General features: G+C 48.3%; 1 protein-coding gene across 8 annotated transcripts in view; it reads left to right on the top strand.

The window, feature by feature from the left end:
- LOC119379545 (rap guanine nucleotide exchange factor 2) overlaps positions 1-18,762 on the top strand; it is a 493,626-nt gene that overhangs the window by 437,642 nt on the left and 37,222 nt on the right. For 6 of the 8 annotated variants that reach the window (XM_049412010.1, XM_037648837.2, XM_049412011.1 and 3 more), the window contains 2 exons: positions 14,625-14,759; positions 18,062-18,280. In XM_049412010.1, coding sequence (XP_049267967.1) covers positions 14,625-14,759; positions 18,062-18,280 — 354 coding nt within the window. Of the gene's footprint in view, positions 1-12,878; positions 13,030-14,624; positions 14,760-18,061; positions 18,281-18,762 lie in introns of those variants that run through there. The other 2 variants (XM_037648843.2, XM_049412009.1) reach the window with 2 other exon arrangements.

Raw genomic sequence — 18,762 nt, 5'->3', positions numbered from 1 at the left:
GAGGCGTTCCTTCGCGTCGTTCTAGAGTGTACGCGCGGAGGTATACTACAGACGACGACGCATTCATACGCTCTGCGGCATTGTAGGGAAGGGAGGGGATTGCGGGGACGCCACGCCGCTGACACGCATGACTTGGCCCCAAAGGAGAGGCTGCTGCGTACGACGGCCGTTTTGCAGCACTGCGTGACGGAGTAGAGACGGGCGTTGAGACGGTAAGCAACGCTGGCGTCCGCACGGAGCGGCCGTCCGTGGCTTCTTCGTTCCCGTTGTTTACGCAGCGGCGGTCGCGCACTTAACGGGCGTTATGCGGGCGCTCCCACGGGGGCTGCTTTGCGTCGCCGAAATTTCGGAACACGGCCACTTTCCGGATGCCCGTGTTGTTTGCGCAGCTGACGACAGCCCCCGCAATGGGAAAGAAGAGCCGGCGGCGGGACGGGACAAGTGTCCCTTTAATCTGCCCGACGATTGTTTTGTCAGGTGCGAGATATTTTCTGGCCACCCGACCGGCCTATGTACAAACACGGGCCTCGCGTGTAGTGAGAGAACGTGTTTGTAGGAGTGAAGAAAGTTTGCTGTAGAACGCGTGTTTATCAGCTTACCCCCGCCGACTCGCTCGCGCAACCCCCCCCCCCCCCACCTCCCCAATCCACCTCCGCCTGTAGCTTGTGAAATGACCGCTGTCTGGCGTGGAAATATTTTAGTTATTTTCGGTACATTTATGGGGTCTTGTCGCGAATTACTGACGCGGCCTTTAGACTGCTAAAGGGTCGGTTTTGTAGCTGTTTAGAGCGCGTGCACGCCTGAGCAAGTAAACGGCGCTCTCTGGGCTTTGAGGGCAGGGGAAAGCTCGGTTCGCGAAATTCTTCCGAGTCTCTTGTGTTCTCATGGCTGTCCGAGTACACGAATACCGCCGCTCCGTTATGCAGGGGACACGTAGCGTATATAGTCATGCGTGGCGCCTGCTACGGCCATGTCTTGCGATATATAAGGCAAAGGCAGTGCGGCTCCGGGGTGCAAGAGGGAATGCGGGCGCAATAAAAAGAAAGAAATGAAACCGTTGTGTGCTGTTGGGAAGGAAGGGGGGAAGTGAGGGAGCGGAGAGACCACCGGAAGCATGGGGGGAGCCCACCGGAACTGCACTTACCCAAAAAGCGTTTTCCGTCCCGCACTGGTGGGCGGCCGCCGCGCCTTTGGTCCCTGGGGTAGTGTTGGCCCGGTGCGCAAGTGTGTTTGCATGCCCGCCCGTTTACGCGCGGAGCCGAGGCTTTACTCCGCAGCGTTTATTATATATATATTTCTTCCATCGGGTTATTGGCGCATTTATTTATACACTTGTTTGTTTCCTTTCCGCTCCTGTAACTGCCTCTATTTCCATGCTGGGTTCGTAGAGGCTTTTCACGTAACGTACTGCGGTCACCGTGCATCGCGCCACTCACGGTATCGATTGAGTGCCTTGTGTCGAATTCGTAACCAGTTATTCGTTTGTTCATCTGCAGTCGTAGTATGACGAATGTAGCAGCGAGGTGTTATAAACTGGCGTTATGAAAAAGTGCTGTGTTGTGCCCTGCATCTTAGCCATGTAGCCAAGTTGGAATGGCGTACTGTTACAGTTATTTGTGATTTATGACAGACAGTTCGCTTCCTCCTCTCGCCTAGTATTTCTCTTTGAAGGTAATCGCAGCGAGTGGTGAGCTTTATTCACGCTGTGAATAACCCCCCCCCCACTCGCTGGGATTACCTCTAAACAGATATCAGAACGAGTGTTGGGTCCTCTGGCTTCGGAAGGCAGGAAAAAAGTGCACTTGAAAATCGGAAGCGGTCAGTGGCAGAGTGATCAGATGTGGCGCCAACGACCTACAACACGGAGTTCAGGCCTTCCGCGAATGATTGCAGTAAATACCTGGCTGTCGTGCAGATACGCTGTGCAGATATGTCAGCCGAAAGCTAGAGCCCGAGTTTCGAAGAACATGAGGCCTGTGCCGTCAGTTGCTTTCTTTTCTGCGCCCTTTGTGCCGCCGTATATGTATATATTTTTAGATGAGACCATGAACGTTAGACGTAATTTTTTTAACGGTCTGTGCTCTTAGTGTACACAATAGCTATAGTCTTACTTATGCTCGTGCTCTACGCCCAAATAAAGCAGATTCAGTGGCGACGGGGTCTTATACACAGCGAAGATGGTTCGCGAAACGAATTTCTCTCGTTATCCTTGTGTCCCTCTGTATATATACATATGTAAATGGCCCCCACTATTATCTCGCTGTCCTCTACTCCCTTTCTGCCACGCTCACTGCTGACTGCCGTTTGAATGCCAGCTACTCACGCTATATATTGTGGTCTGCAGGAGAGAGACATAGAGCCGAGACAAATGAGGGATAGGCAGGGATGTTAACCGGAAGAGAAGCTTCTGGTTTGCTACCCTACATTAGGGGAAACGGAGAAAGAAATATGGAAGGAGGAAAGCCAGAGGCAAGAAGCAGGCAGTGCATTACTATTTACTATTTTTTTTTTTTTACGTGTGCGCTGGTGGCCTATTAGAGTGACTATATAATTTTCCCGTGGTCAACACTAAAATTTCCTTAACCCTTTTTTTGTATTTAGAAAGTTTGAGGTAGAACGCGGGTTTATGAGCTTCTTACCTCAACCGATTCGCTCGCTTCCCTCAACTAACCAACCACTTACTCAACTGCTTTTGCTTCGAACCCTCTCGGCTCACAGTGAGGCTGCGTGCGGGTTAAACCGTATACGCATACAAAATTATATACGGCGCGCATAGTTTGTCGGTGACAATCCTTCCGAGTGACGGTGAAGATTGAAGGAGCGGCTCTGTCGTCGCGAGCGCTGACTGTTTTACATGCGCATTCCTGCCTGCAAGTGCACGCGTGGCTGTGGTTTGCAAGTCTTGTTGCGCGATGTCGGTCGTGTTCTTTCCTGCGTGGTTAGGGGACGCTGAGCCACACTGCTTCGCCGAAGTCTCGGGTTTTCTGTGACTCAACTTCCGCGCCGCCGCTGACTGTCCCGCCTCGTCGAGTTGTCGTCAGGGGGCGGCGAGTCGCGGTTATCTGGAGTAACGCCAGCAACGTCCTCGTTGCCGCTATAGCGCGCACCCTGGCCCGTATTCTAAACTGCTAGCGCGTCGGCGACGAGGTGCGGATGTCCCGTGTATTATTATGCGACATGGCGCGTTGCGTGTGCAGGTGCCTGCCTGCCTGCCTGCCGGACGGGCAAAACCTTTTTTGGAGGGAAGAGGCTGAATCCAGAGAGCCTGTTGAATGAACACGGGCGCGCGCGCCGCTCTTTTTCGCTGTGTGACTTTTGTGGGAACCTTTTTTTCCGGCGCTCCTTCGTTTCATTTTGTCTGGTCGCGCAGGTTTTGTAGTGTTATCATACCGTATACGGACGCCGCCCTTACAAATTTCGTTGTTCCTTCTTTGTCCGGTTCCTCTGTTGCTGATTTGACTATGCGTCGTTTGCACGACCCATATTTGATTTACTGTCCCAGTTTCCCTTGCACGAGCTGTCCATCGCATTCAGTGACGGAAGTGAATCAAATCTGTTGGACTTTTGTCGGGTGGCGGACGTTGCTCATTCAAACAGATCCGATCGACTGTTGCCTTTCCTGAATGCGCGGTGGGCTGCGCTGCGTACGCTTGTGCTCGTGCTTGCGTACGCTTTCCACTCCTCGCTCATGCATGATTGAGGGCAATTCCGCAAATAGATGGCTGTGACAAGGGTATATCTCAGAAGTAGATTCACAGCTGCGCCACGATGACTATTCGTGAACCGACCGCTCAAATAGTCTTGCATGCAGCTGGAGTGAGCGTCGATTGCGTTTGTGATAGTTTATCGTTTGATCCACTGCGGTGCTCCTCTATCGCGCTTTTTGGGCGAGACTTTAATTTCACCCGCTGCCGTTGCTTAGTGCGTGTGTTCATATCAAGTTCAGTGCCCGTGTTCGCTTCTGCCTGTGTTCATACTAAGTATCGTTGCTCATGCACCAGTCGTGGCGTTCTCGCTGAATACTCGGAGCAATAACGGAAGTGCCCGGCGGTTGCTGCGTATAAGACCTCATCCACCATTCGCTTGAAGGCGCGGTTTGTTCACCGCGTCCCTTCATTTTTCTCGCTTGAACGGGGCCCGCGCTTGCAACGTCGAGCGTGCCACGTCGGATTCGCAAGCCTCGCGTGCTGTGCGTAACAGCTCATTACTTAATCGTTGGGCCGCGAATAATTAATTTTTGTTGTTGCTGGCGCTATACATGTGTGGATACGTTGTGGAACATATAAAACGTGAGATATAGGCAGCGATTGTGTAATGATGCGGCTATTTATTTCTCGCTGGTATCAGAAGAGCACGAGGCGAAGCCCGAACATGGCTGCACTCGTGGGTAAATTGAGCGTGAATTACTTCGAGGTTTTATGCTTGCGCGGCGTATGTCTTACTGCATTGTTCCATGTATAAGCCTTCCTCTCGCTCACTTTTTCCCATCCCATCTTTCTTGAGACTGCAATGTTTCGGCGCTATTTCTCTTGACAAATGCACCATCTGTTTCAACGATCGGAGCGAAAGCTCGCATCCAAAGTTGGCATGCGTCGGCTGTTAGGGAAATTTGTAATCAGTGATCTGCGATCCCTGGTCGATTCCTGTTCTGTCGAACTTAATCGCGCAGCCTCGCACAACGGGAGAATTGCTACGGTGCGGCACTTCACTAAAAAACGTCACTGCAACAAGTGGCGTGACGCAATTGCAGGGAGCTGCGCAGGTGTGCCCAGTGAACAACCCGTCGATGACGATTAGTGTATTTCTTCTTCTTTTTTTTTTCAAATTGTGCGGCGTTGACGTCGCGTGTGTTGCTACTCTGTCACACGAGCGGGCTGTGGTTTGTTTTTCCTCATGACTGTCGTTTGTCGTCCTTCCCTACGAGACACTTTTAAGTTTCTCAATAAGGTCCACTCCAGCGATTGTAGTTGACAAGGGACAACCAAGCGCCCGCACCGATGCATCCTTTTGTTGGTTTTTTTTTTTAGTTTTTGACTGCCAAATTGTCGCTATTTCTGTAGACAAATAGCAACTCGCCCGAAGGTGTATTATATACGCTCGGGAGCCCAGGCAGGAATGACCAACTTTCTTTGGAGCACGGTCTATTCGGTTCTGCTAACGCGGTTCTATGTAGTTGCTTCGGTTCGGAGACCTGGCCAAACGCTGACCTCGCTTTGCGATCCAGTTCTGTCGGTGTGCGAGAAGATTGGGAGCCAAAAAAGCACGCGCGCAATTTCGGTGATCGTGATTCGCCGCAGCGCGGGGCGAAACAGAAAACAACGTCCTCGTCCATCTCGCGCGCCTCCGGGCTCTCTGCTGCTCCGGAGCTTCATCGTGCGCCCGGAGATTGAAGAGCCGAGCCACGCGAAAAAAAAAAAAGAAGAAAAAGAGAGAAACGCCTGTCTTGTTCGCCGAGGCAGCGGTGGATGCTGCGAAGTCTGTAGAATTGGCGCGTGCGAAATCCCCTCGGGCCGCACGCCGCATTGAGGAACGATCAACTGATTGCCGCCCGTGCACGCCCGTATACGAGGATAGGAAACGCAAAAGAAACAGGAGGGGAGAGACATTCCAGAGCGTTCGCCCGGCGGCCTGCTTCTCTTCCTAATCCCCGGCGTTCTTCCTTCGCGATTCCTTTTTTTTTTTTTTTTCGCCGCTTTCTGTGTTCGGCGTAGCCGACGTTTCGCGACAAGATCGGCCGCCGTTCTCCATTTTACCAAGGCTCGCCGAAAAGAGCTAGCGGACTTCGTATATATACCGGAGCAAAGTGGGAGAAAAGCGCTCGCTTATCAACGGACGAGGCGACGCGCACGCGCGCACGCGCGCCTTTTCTATACGCGCGATTGCAATCGGGCTGTGTGGTGGCGTGCTACCGCGCGCTCGGCCGCGCATCGCCCAAGCCGCCGCCTCGCTCGTCCCGTTGCTCGATTGAGGAAACCACCGAATCCAGGTCGCTCTCTGGGTTCGCTCCTGTTGCGCCGCGCTTCGGTCCCCTGCGCGAGATCCTCGGCAGCGGTGACACCCCCACCCCCCTCCCCCCGTTCTTCCCACCCCATTCCTTGCGCTGCTGGCGATTTCTCCAGGACGCCGCTACCCGATAGAACTCGCCGCCAAGTCCAATGTAATCTCCTGTCTTCTCCCCCCATCCGAACGCAGTGGAGCAAATTCGCAGGTGTATACTGGTTTCTGAAAAGTTGCACCGATGACATAAGGGGCGTAGCCAGAAATTTTTTTCGGGGAGGGGGGGGGGGGTTTAACCATACTTTATGTATGTTCGTGCGTGTGTTTCTATGTGTGCGTGTATATCTACGCAAGTAAAATTGAATTTTTTCGGGGGGGGGGGGGGTTGAACCCCCGCGACCCCCCCCCCCCTGGCTACGCCCCTGGATGACAGCTAACTCGCTGCGCGTCTTGCCATATATAGCGGGCACTGTTTATTCTTTTTTACCCTCTTTTAAAGGCCTGTACCTTTGAAATGAAGATTTGCCACCACGTATTTTTGCAGGAGTTCAGCGAACATTTCAGTGAAAGGTTCCTGGCAATAACTGGTCTTCTGAGTCTGGTCGCGGTAGATATGCACAAGCACAGACGCTCATTAAACAAAGGAAAAAAACAAGGGGATAGTTTTTAACCTAACCGACTGTGGCCATGATTCAGTTTGGTAGTCGAGCTGATTCCCGCGCAATTCCTTCTATAACTAGCCTGGGCTAAGCCGACAGTTCCTCGCGTCCAACACACAGAGTTCTTGTGCGGATGATTCGATTTCCGAGATGTTTCACCGGTTTCACCGTTGAGCTCCTCTATTTAGTGGGCGGGAAGACACCGAGAGCGCGTCTCCCAAGTCGCGCGGAAACTGAGTCACACAGCCATCGCTGTTTTAGTAGATAGCGACAAGTCTTCGAGGGCTTGGCCGCGGTTGAGAGTTTCCATATCTTTCCGAACACCCCACAGTCTTTGGACTTGGAGGGGTGTTCGCAAACCGACGTAGCGACGTGTGGCTCTTGGTTGATCATGTTTGTATCGCTGCACGGCATGAGTCAAGGGCAGCACTAGGAGCTCCCGCTGTTTACTTATGCGTTGAGCGTTCTTGTCCGGTTTGGTATGTTGTGTCGCCAGGCTGAAGCGGGCAGTGAAGCCTTCGCGCGCGCTGCAAGCAGCCGCATGGTTTCTCGCTCGATCCTTCGTACGCACGCTGGACAGAAACACCTTTTTCGCCTTCGTTTCACTCGATATCCCTCCACGTAAGTGACGCTTTTCAGCGCATAGGAATCCGTGCATGGTGTCGTATAGTGTATAGTCGACTCTTCGATATTGACCTGACGTGCTTGGCTGTGCCCAGACGGTGGTGAATTAAAATCCCTTAATTGCCCAAAATCACTCGGCACGTTATCTCGCCCCGTTCGGCACGTAGTCGTAAATGTAACAGTTCGATGTATAGCACTTGTTCTGATCGACTACCCGTGTTTACTTACTATAATTACTACACTGTAGGTGAAATCTTTGACGCTATAGCCAGGAGGATCATATAGAGGTTCAGAGAATCATGCAAAGATTAAAGATAAAGTCAGCATAAGAGTGGAAAACACGGGCCTGTTAAATTAAAAAAATATATACTTTTTGAGAAGTGACAGAATAGTACACGGGAAACATTGCCCAGCAGGAGGAGGAATAACTTTATTTGGAGCCTACAGAACTGGAGGGGGGGTATACACTCACTCACTCACTCACTCACTCACTCACTCACTCACTCACTCGCGCACACACACGCACACGCACGCACACACACACACACACACACACACACACACACACACACACACACACACACACACACACACACACACACACACACACACACACACACACAATCGATTTCGTTTTTGCGAGAATTGGTGGTAGTGTGTGTGTGTGTGTGTGTGTGTGTGTGTGTGTGTGTGTGTGTGTGTGTGTGTGTGTGTGTGTGTGTGTGTGTCATGCTCCTTATCCAGTGGTATGAGGGAGTTACAATTTTGCCCAAAAAACGATTGCCGTACAGCCTCACTCAAGTGATAATTCTGCTCGCTCCCATTGTATAGCTGTATTGCTGCTGCTTTGGGAACTCGCCGCCCACAGTTGCAATGCCGCAAGTCCAACGCCAACCGTTAATCCGTGATATTAGAAGCCATGACTTTACGTGTAGCAACAGCTTTTTTACGACTTAATAGTCCGACCTATCAAATAGGAAAAAAAAAAAAGATTACAACGGAATTATCACTGCTAATGTGAATGGCTATTTGGCTGGTGCATTGGTAAAACATTAATACACTTTACACACGATTTGTACAATGTATTATCGCTCTTATTTCAGATGATTACCGGGTATCAATTATTTACACGCAATCGCACATTTCTTTAGCCTCTTGAAACCATCATTTCCTATTCTCCGCATACGTTGTCGTTGATGTTGCCGCCGCTGCTGTTGCTTGACTCCGCTCCCCCCTCCTCCCAAAATCCCGGCAAGTCACGGACGGTGCATAGTGAGGTACTCGATGAAATACGTGGTCAATGACGCTTCCCCGTTATGTCGCACGTTCCGAGCGCAGCTGCGCTGATAGCCGACACACAAGTACCGCGAAAGCAGCAGATAGTGGGTGACGTCACTCCGGAGGTTACATTGTTCACCCATCCGAAACCCGTCGTGTTACGAGCGCCTGTGGCGTAGTGGTTTGTCGAATAAAAGTCGTTTGTGCACCGGGCATTGGTACTATAGAGGCCCAGAGTTCAAATCCAGCATTTGGAGTATTTATTTACTTATTTACTACGTCGGAAAACAGGTGTGTGTGTGCCGTCATGCGGGGTTAGATGCATCGTCCATTCGAAACCCGTTGTGCTGGTTAAACAAATGATATCCGCATTTAAGAACATGGTGCAATTACTCTCCCGCTTAGTGTGTGCTGTGTATATGATGCATGTCCCGCGTTGTGAGCTTAGCTGGTGCCGGCTGGCTGCACACTCTTTGAGCACGTTAAAAAATCTGTCGCCTTTGCGATTTGTTCTCTCGTTATCCTATCCGACTCTTCTCGCTGCCTTCATACCTGCAAGGTCCGTGTCCGCGAATGCTTTTCGCGTATATATTATCCTCGTGTGCACGCAAACATCCTTTTGACCTTGTTTCGTGCCAGGCACGCGTGCTGACCACCAAAACATTCCGTGGAACGGCACGTGCCTTTTGCATAGCTTCGCAGCAGCGGTCGACTGAAAAGGGATTAAAGCGGTTCTAAAATAAGCAACCGCAAGCGGCTCGCATTAAAGGGACCGGGGCATACTTACCGTGCCGATAGTTGCAGGCGTCCGCTAACGCTGGGTTCTTTTATATTTTCTAAAACATGCGAGGTACACATTTCATACCTAATTCTAACGCTCTGTTGGTCCTAACTCTAAAGGTCGCTTCTTATCCCCTCAGGTAATCTCTCTCTCTCTCCTACCTGGACAATAGACGCGTCGGTGCACGATCGGAACTATATAGGCATGATGGCTTGTAGACGTCCACTTCGGCACCTCTGATAAAAGGCGCTGATAATTTATGGACGTATGTGCATGGGAAGAGCGATATAGGCGCGTTTGCCGGGTGGAATCAATGGTCGCGAGAAAACGCGTACGCATGTGTAAACCGGCGTAGCTATACGATAGATTGCGATTACGAGTGGCAAGATAAAGCGTGTCTCCTGAGTTTGCGGTGTGTATACGCGCGCCCATTCTGCGATACGGTACTTGTTTGCTTGCGAAGTCATCGAAAGCGGAGCTGATACACACCCGCACATTTTTCTCCGTACCACTTGAAATGAAATGAGCCGTATATACTATGCAGGCTTCTCGACATTCATTTGGAAACAGTGCGAGATGAAATTGATTTCGTAGATTCCTACAGAGCGGTGAACACTGTACGACTAGGACTTCCTGCAAACTCTCTGTACATGGAAGCTGTCGCGACGTCTTTTATTTTTTCCCACCGTATGCTGCACGTGTTAGGTTCGATGCAAATCGCGTGCGAGCCGTTGTGGCGGCGGCAGTTGCAACTCGTGTGTAGCATGCCACGAGAGCGCGCGTTTCAGCATCGGTAACTTGCATTGTTCCTCGGCGCTTCGTATAGTGAGCGAGGTGTCTGCAGTTCGCGAAAATTGAAAGGTTCTGAAAATATCGGTCTTAATTTATTTGGCGGTGCTCCTTGGTGCGGCGGAGATTGCTTGTTACGAGGGCCACTCTTTAAGAATCGCAGTGGTGTTCTGCCGATGCGAGTGCGCAAGTAGTGAGCCATGTGCGTCTCTGAGGCGCTCGTTGTGTGGCCGTCGGAGATTGTGACGGCGTTTCACGCGATTGCGAGACGCTCTCTCGAAAGAGACAAGGGGGAGGGCGCTCAGTTTGCGGCTGCGTGCACAGTGCAAACCGTTGTTCCTGCCATGGCGTGCGTTTCCTGCTTTCCCTAGCTGCGGCTCGGTTCTTCCTCGAAGTGAAAAATGGCCGAGCGACTGAGAGTCGCTTCGGCTGCCACGTTTAGACCGTCTTCCTTCCTTGCAGTGCATATGCTGTGCCTGGCCTTAAAACGGGGAAAACGGTTCGGGAGGAAGTCGCCAAGGGGTTCTGGCACCGATTCGTGCACTTGTCTTACTGTTTTGACAAATACTGCCTTCGAAAATTGACCTCGGTCTTTCTTCTTCTTCTTTTTTTTTAATTCTAGGAACCAGGCGTTCGTTTCGTTCTCTAAAAAAAAAAAAAGAAAGAAAAATAAAACGGTTTACGCGCATCCTTACTGATATTGCTTAAATTTTCTTTTTATCGGTCGCAAAACCAGAATATTTCGCGGTCAAATCCCTGCGAGCTTTGTGAGCGGAGGTTCTTTTGGCTGCCTAACCCTAAATAAATATATGCCGTTATGAACAAACATGATGACTCGGCAAATAATGTGAGGGAAAATATGGCAGCCTTAACAGTTCTGAATGTTGTCTTCAGTAAAGCGTACTACAGCAACCGATAGTAGTAACCGCATACCAAGTACGCGTGTTGTATTACGTGCATTGCGGAGCCTGGCAGAAAAATGGGAAATTTCAAACATCAGCTCTTAATGTCTGTATTCAAGCCATCATGCTTTTGTGCTTCAAAAAGGAACAAGGGGGCAAACTACGTTCTAGTGGGAAACAAAGGGCCACTTAAGTGCCACTTAAGACACTTGATTCCGTGTGGTGAGCGTGTATGCCGAATGCTTCGCTTACGTACCTCCGCACATTCCTTTCTTCGTTTCCTGTCTCGCTTACACTGTAGCTAACTGTAAAACGCGTAAACTGAACAGGATTACGAGGACATCCAACTTCCCTCCCTTCTCTCCTGCTGCTTCTTTCGCAGCTCGGGGTTTGACACCTTTCGTCTGCGCCGGCAAGTCCCCCGGACGCGTCACTGACAGGTGCGCCCTTTGTCGACAAGTTCCGCGAAAAGAGAAAAAGAGGCCCTCCCGGTTGCCGGCCGGAGTCTCTCGTTCTCTCGGTGTGCACGCGCCGGTTCTCAGACGCGTGTCCTGTTGTTTTTTGCCGTCGAGGATCTGGGCGCTGCACCGGTATGGAAGTTCACAGTGAATTTTTTTTTTTTTTGCTCCACGGGTGCGGACGGAAGTGTAGCCGTTTCGGTCGTCTTTCTTTCTCCTTGCGCCGTCGGGCCAATATGTCATTCACTTCTGAGCGCGTACGGATAAAAAATACTGAGCGTCGCGTGTCCTTAGAATAGAATCTATTTGTCACCTTGCACGGACGTTTGCGGCACTGCTGACGGATATCTACAGGGATGTCGTCGAGCGCAAGGTAGGCTCGTTGTCGGCCAGTCTGCGTAGCTGCTAGCCTTGCACGACAATCGCAGTGTTCGGTGTTCCGCAACTGCTAAACTAGAAGGCTTTGCGAGATACGGCTTCGTGTCGGTATGCGCTGGCTCGTACCAGGGTTCCTGTGAAAAGACGATTTTTTTTTTTTTTGACCACTCAGACTTGCATCCTGAAAGTGACCAGTGCGCCGCGATATGACTGCTGCTGCTAACACCGTGAGCGTATGACCGCCATTGATATCTGCGAGCTCTGACGTTTCCATGTGGCCTGAAGAATACAATCTAGCACTGGCGACCTCGTTTCATTTACCGTCAACTTTGGCTAGCACCAGTTTTCGCTCTATTTATCGTGGCGTGACCGAAATAAAAGCTTCAGTTTGATGACCTGTGCGTCGAATGAAGCGAATATATTAACGATGCCAAATTTAAACTGCAGTCTTCAGTTTCATGTTACAGGCCAATGTATGGACACAGTCGGTTTTTTTTTTTTTTTCTTGTAGTAATCCCTGGTACGCACACTTTTGATAGTTGTACGCTTTGCTTGTGAAACACATGCTCCGGATTCAATTTCCGCAGCGGTGATTATGTTCCGCCCAATCGCGGGTTTCGCGATCATAGATAAAGTTTCGAGCCGTTGCGACGTCATTCATTTGTTCACCTAGAGGACAATAAGCGATGCACTCACTCCGACTTGGTGGCCTGCCCTTCGGCGCATCGGCACGTATCGCCCCGAGTGCGCGCAACTGCGCCCGGTTTTATACTACGTGCGTCCTTCGCTGGTTCCCTTTTCTTTTCGCTCCCCCACTGTAACCCGTGATAGCACTTTTGGTTTCCGTTTCCTGCGACTGGGAGGCAACTCGATGTCGCCGCCGTCACTTTGTCATTTCCTCCATCGAGGCGGCTGTCGGATGAGTTGGTCGGTCGATTCAGTAGCGCTTCTCCTCTCGCATACTATACGACTCGACGATTCGATTGTTGCTCTGTTATAGCTTGTGACGGTGTGTGTGTTTTGGTGAGCTGTTGCTGCTGGCGGAACCCGGCCTCGCTATGGTCGTAGCACGTCGCGTCATGGATGTTCTCGACGTTGGATGAACGCACTCGAACGGTGGGACCCACATCCGGCTTTCGGGAAACATAGTGAAGGGGCACACGGTAAACTGTTTTTTGTTTTACTCCCTCCCATCCTTTTTATTTTAATTCTCCCCCAGGCCCGCCACGTTGGTCTTGTGGTTATGGTGCTCGACTGCTGACCCGAAGGTCGCGGGATCGAATCCCGGCTGCGGCGGCCGCGTTTCGATAGAGGCGAGATGCTTGAGGCCCGTGTACTTATATTTAGGTACACGTTAAAGAACCCGAGGTGGTCGAAATTTTCGGAGCTCTCCACTACGGCGTTCCTCATAATCATATTGTGGTTTTGGGACGTTATACTCAAACAATTATTATTATTAGGTTTTATCACAGCTGTGACAGAACGCTGTGCGACGTGCTAGAACTACCAGTAATGTTTTTTCTTCCCACGTTAATTAGAGGGTGAAAAATGTCAGTTTCGGTTTGATTCAGTGGTTCAGCGCTGTAATTTATCGTAAAGGCAAAGTATTACGCTCCTTCATTGACCTCTTATGAGACCCCCGCCATTGTTAGTGTTGATATTTTTGTAACTCCGGCACTGCTCATAAATTTGCTTCGTAAAACACTAGCACGCGTGTTACAAGCTCCAGATCGAGGCGTGTTATTCCTGGCTAACTCACTGTGGCGTTTGCACATGCATAACTCTCGATTCTTGTGAAAATGTCATCTGTTCTTTAATTTCATCATTGCTTTATTACGCGTTAGGGTTGTGCAAGAACTTAAAAAGACTTGACAAGTTGCCTGCGGATAGAAGTGAAAAATTAACACGTGGGGCTCTTACCATTAACACGTGGGGCTCTTACCATTTCATTGCAGTGTTAGTCCTAATTTGCCATGCAGAAACTGAAACTAGTGTATGTAGCCATAAATGTATAGCACTCCGCTGTAGAATATGTATTTTTGTAGTTTGTCTTGTTCTGTGGCCCTAGTAGGGTGTGAAGTTGAGCAGTTTGACAGAACTACCACATCATTGTACTTCTTTTGCATATATATATATATATATATATAGGCCCACCCTGCCGTGATCTTTTGTGAGATCGGCAGTATCGTTAAATTATTGTGGCAACAAAAGCAGCTGAAGATGTCTTGCTTCGTCCTCTCCAATAGTGTTGTGCTTGTGTGGGATGTCATGACTTGGGTGTCATTTTTGATAAAGCTCTACATTGCTCATTTCATCGAGTGAACTTTGTTATCAGATATTCCAATATTCGCGTTCGTGCTACTTCTGTTTTTTGTTAACTTTCTTTCCAACTTGTTCCCTCTCTTTTCCCGTGTCAGTATTTACTGTTCCGATGTGCCCATTAATTGTCGTGGGTGTTGCATTTGCTGAACTAATTTTGGCCTCTGTGAAGTAGTTGCAGCCATGCCCACATGTCTGCACCTACTGCCTATACACCTATACACTCTAGCAGAAGACTAATGGCAGTTAGTTAACTATACTTGCACAATCTTTATTTCGAGCAAAAATGCTGCTACAAAATGTTTTTCACGTGCCAGTGTCCAAGCTCACGAACAATAAGCTGCTCTCCTGCGTAGCGAAGTGTCGTGGTTGTCTTTTGTGTTGTATTTCAATTTGAGGATGCGGCCTTCTGAGTTCTCGCATTTTGTCCTGTGTGCAGATTGACTACCCTGACTGCGAGCTGCTGCAGCCGGGGCAGCGGCAGTCGTGCACCACCATGAACTTGGAGCGGCTGCTGGCCCTTGAGCCGGATGAGGTGGCTGTTGAAACAAGGCACACGCACCACCACATCCAGGTTGGTTAATTGGTGTTCACTGTAGCCATTCAAGATATCCGCTGAAGGCCATCTTAAAGTGCAGTGGTCTGTGAAAATTCACTAAACGTCAGGTAAATGAAGCAGAATCGTGAGTTGGGCTAGTTGTTGGATGTTTATCATGGAATAACTAACGGCGCAACTCGCAGGTAAATTTATTTTCGAAAAATAAAGAACACACATAGATAACAATGAGTCACCAAAACTCTGCAAGTTCATTGCAAGACATCAATCATGTGGCAGCCCATTGCAGATCTTGTAGTTGTGTGTCCTACCTTAAGAACAGACATGCTGAACAGCGCACACGTGAGATAGCCGAAGCCTTTTTTTTTATAAGATTCAGTAAAAATTGTACAAGTCTTCCACCCATCACTCTACTAGATGAAGGGTACAATTATCTATTGAGCAAGACATGATTCATGTTGTTTTGTAACACATGTGCAGAGTTTTGGTGACTCAGTGTTATATATATGTCCTTTATATTCTTTTTTTTTTTTTGAAAATCAATTTAGTTGCGAGTTCAGCACTGCGTCCTTTTCTTCTCTGTCGGTATTCTAACTCTGTTTCACTGTTAGTTATTTCGCAATGTCTGATAAATAGAACAAGCATGCCTACTGTGGTTGGCCTCCCATAGGCAAAATATTAACCAGCATCGATTAAACCAAATTGCTTTCTGGTTACATTATTTTGTGTGTGTGTGTGTGTGTGTGTGTGTGTGTGTGTGTGTGTGTGTGTGTGTGTGTGCAGTCGGGTTAAATGGAGCTGGAACCAATGCTACTGCATACTTCATGGCTCGATATACCACTTACAAATCATGGACTGTCCTGCAACCATGTAACAGGGATGCTAACTAGTGAATTCCTCATTGTTGCAGGCAATGAAAGTCTGAAGAGAAGATGCACACTACTGGGAACGGTAGCTTTTAAAAAGAAAACAGATGGGTGATCTGAATAGAAAAAAAAAATGTATTGCTCCTGTGTTTTCAAGTGTGAATGCAGCACAAATTTTCCTGTCAGTTGCATCTAAAGCAGGCAATAATGGTTGTGCTCGAGAGATCATATTGTCCAAAGGACAACATCCAAAGGACAACATCTAAAGGCAATATCCAAAAGGTAATATCCAAAGCAGAGTACAAGAACGTTGGTTTGTTCACCACAGTAACATTAGAGACACTTGGGAGCTATTTCGGTAGGTGATTGTCTGTTTTTGTGTCATGTACGTAACTTCACGTAAACAGATAATTTTCATCTGTCCCTTCGAATTCCTCTTAAGTAGATTCTATTGTAAGGGAGGATGCACCTGTAATGTTACCAGAATATATATTTTTGCTTAGGTAGTGACTGGTACTTCTTTAAGCATGGCTTTGTGTGTCTCTGAGTGTGTGTGTGTGTGAGAGAGACCTGTTTCTGCCACTGGCTTGAACAAACAGTGAAGTTGTCCTTCACTGTTTGATCAAGTCTTCTCGCAGCCATGGTAGTTGCATAGCTGGGCAGATTATGAACACTGCGTACCATAGCTAATACAAAGTGTTCATAATCACACTGGCAGGACCCAAATGCGGAAATGTTGAGACCCAACAGCTTTGAACTCTCACAACCTTTTTTTATTTAAAATCGCATAAAACTCTGCTGTCTTCTTCTGCCTCGATGGGATGGCTGAGGAGGCAGTAAAATTGAGTACCAGCATCATTACCATTGCAATACTTGTTGTGATAACACCCGTTATTGACCTTGGGGCTTGCAACCGCTGCTCGCGGCTGGAAAAATGTAGCCCATCGAGATGGTGCAGAATTTTATCTCCAATGTTTGAGGTTAACTGTAGATAACAACTTAGATCCATGCTGAGTAATACATGATGAAGTATTTGCTGGTGGATTTCCCAACTTCATAACCTGGAGCACACAAAGCCAGATCAGCTTGTGAGCAGGTGTGAAAACTGCAAAAAGAACCATCATAAGCATGATGACCCCATAGCCTTCAGTGATATTTGATCTGACCATTCATAAACGTGCTCGCAACATAAACCTTGAGTGGAGTTTGTTAGGATTTCCAGCACATTCATATACTATGCGGTCGTTAAGGGGATATGGTAGGGTAAATGGGTCATCTTGGTTTCAGCTTTTTATCTCGGGAACTGTTCCATATTTTATTTTGGAATTTTGCGAGTTTAATAAGATGCTTTTGGCCTTGGCTTTGTATAATTTTTACCCTGTAGCATTTCTTACTTTATTGTATTTGAGTACCAAATTTTAGACTGGGGTGTAAAATGAAATGTACCTTTTCTCAGAAACAAAAGAACAGTATTACCGTGAAATTTTGCATGTTAATTCCGCATGGTAGTGGCATTAATCCCTAGCTAAAACAACAGATTCCTATGTTTATCTCGGAAGAAAAAAAATATTGTCCTTACTTGTCACGTGCCATAAGAGAGACTTTCCAATTAATTTTTTTTCTTAATTGTGGCTGAAATTATAGTTTTTCAAAATTTTAGGTTCGGACTATTTGGAAAGGACGTATGTACATCCTGAGAAGATTTCAGCACAATCGGTCAGATAGTTTTCCAGACATGATACATCAAGTTTGGATAATTTTCAAAAAAACTGATCGTGAGAAAACCGTACATTGTTTTAAAATTAAGACACGCGGAAAGTGCTCGCAAGATAAGGCGAACGATACAAAGGCATGCGTTGTGGGACAATTTGCAATCAAAGCATATGACAATGGCAGGAATTGAATACATTTAGCTGATCTAGCCATATTTGTTATAAAAAAAAATACATACACGCAGAAACAATGATGGAAAACAACGTGTCAACAAACCTTCGCAACTGTCGGGAGGCGCGGTTTTTGGTAGCATTTTTAAATGGCTTCAAGCACTCCTACGCGCTCGCCAATGCACAGTTTTGCTCCTCAGAGTGTTTATTTTTTACTAACCTACCATACCCCCTTAACCTCTGGCTTTAGTGGTATGTGGTTGTTGCATGGCATTGGCTCTCAGTATCTTGAAACTAAGTAAGAAGCTCAAAATGGCAGAAAGGAGGGGGAAATTATTTGTTTATTGGAAGGGAATAACCCTTACAACTCTTTTTAGACAGGATGCCGCAGGGGATGAGGAATCTCATCTCCACATAGCAGCTGATGCTCAGTGCACAGCGACTGCCTTCATATCTGGGACCTTCTTGCATTGTTCGTTGTGAAGTGACCTTAATGGTTTCTCGTAGATATTTTGAATGAGTCACCACGCCAGTGTTAACCTCCATTTGCCTGATTCTCTGCCCAATGCAGCAGTTGCCCTTGGACTGTCAGCAGACATCGCTGCAAAAAGAAGGCCTGCTCAAGTCTAATCGAAGTTCACGCAGCAGTGACACGTCGTCAGCCTACTCGGGCTCAGACACGATGCAGTCGGTGCAGTCATCCCTCGAGGACAACGAGGTTGACCTCTCTGGGCTTGTCGAAAGCACAGTCGATTCAGATGAAGAGGAGGACCTTGCCGAGTCTATCGATGTAAGTGGGCATTGAAGTGATGTGAGGGATTTGTGGGCCCAAACTGTGCTATCATGCTGCTATTGAGGCTCTTGTGGGCCAATGAGGGCTTCTGTATTTAAAGTGACAACCTGTCTGTAACTTTGCTAGCCTACACTCGCTGTTTACTGCTTTTGCTGCTTTGTTTGGTGCCTGGAATAGTAACCAAGGTTTTATCCTTATAGGCAAATTTGTCGACTTTCATCAGACTACTTTTGTATTGCCAAACGTTAGTATTTTAAATATAGGAAGCAAAGGGGCACTTCATTTATAAAGCCACTGCAAAGAGCGTGCTCGTCTTGCTGTAAAACAGATAGTGCAGATGGGCACGTCCAGCAGGGGCGGACCCAGGTACCAACATTGGGGGGGTGAACGCAAACTGTAGACATCATATCTTGTAGCCTCAAAGCTACGAGATCAAGGTACAAGGGGATCATTCAACACACAAGGGGATCATTTGCATA

This window comes from Rhipicephalus sanguineus, chromosome 1 (genome assembly GCF_013339695.2).
Source record: "Rhipicephalus sanguineus isolate Rsan-2018 chromosome 1, BIME_Rsan_1.4, whole genome shotgun sequence".
Taxonomy (NCBI): domain Eukaryota; kingdom Metazoa; phylum Arthropoda; class Arachnida; order Ixodida; family Ixodidae; genus Rhipicephalus; species Rhipicephalus sanguineus.
This window is presented reverse-complemented; position numbering and strand designations above follow the sequence as displayed.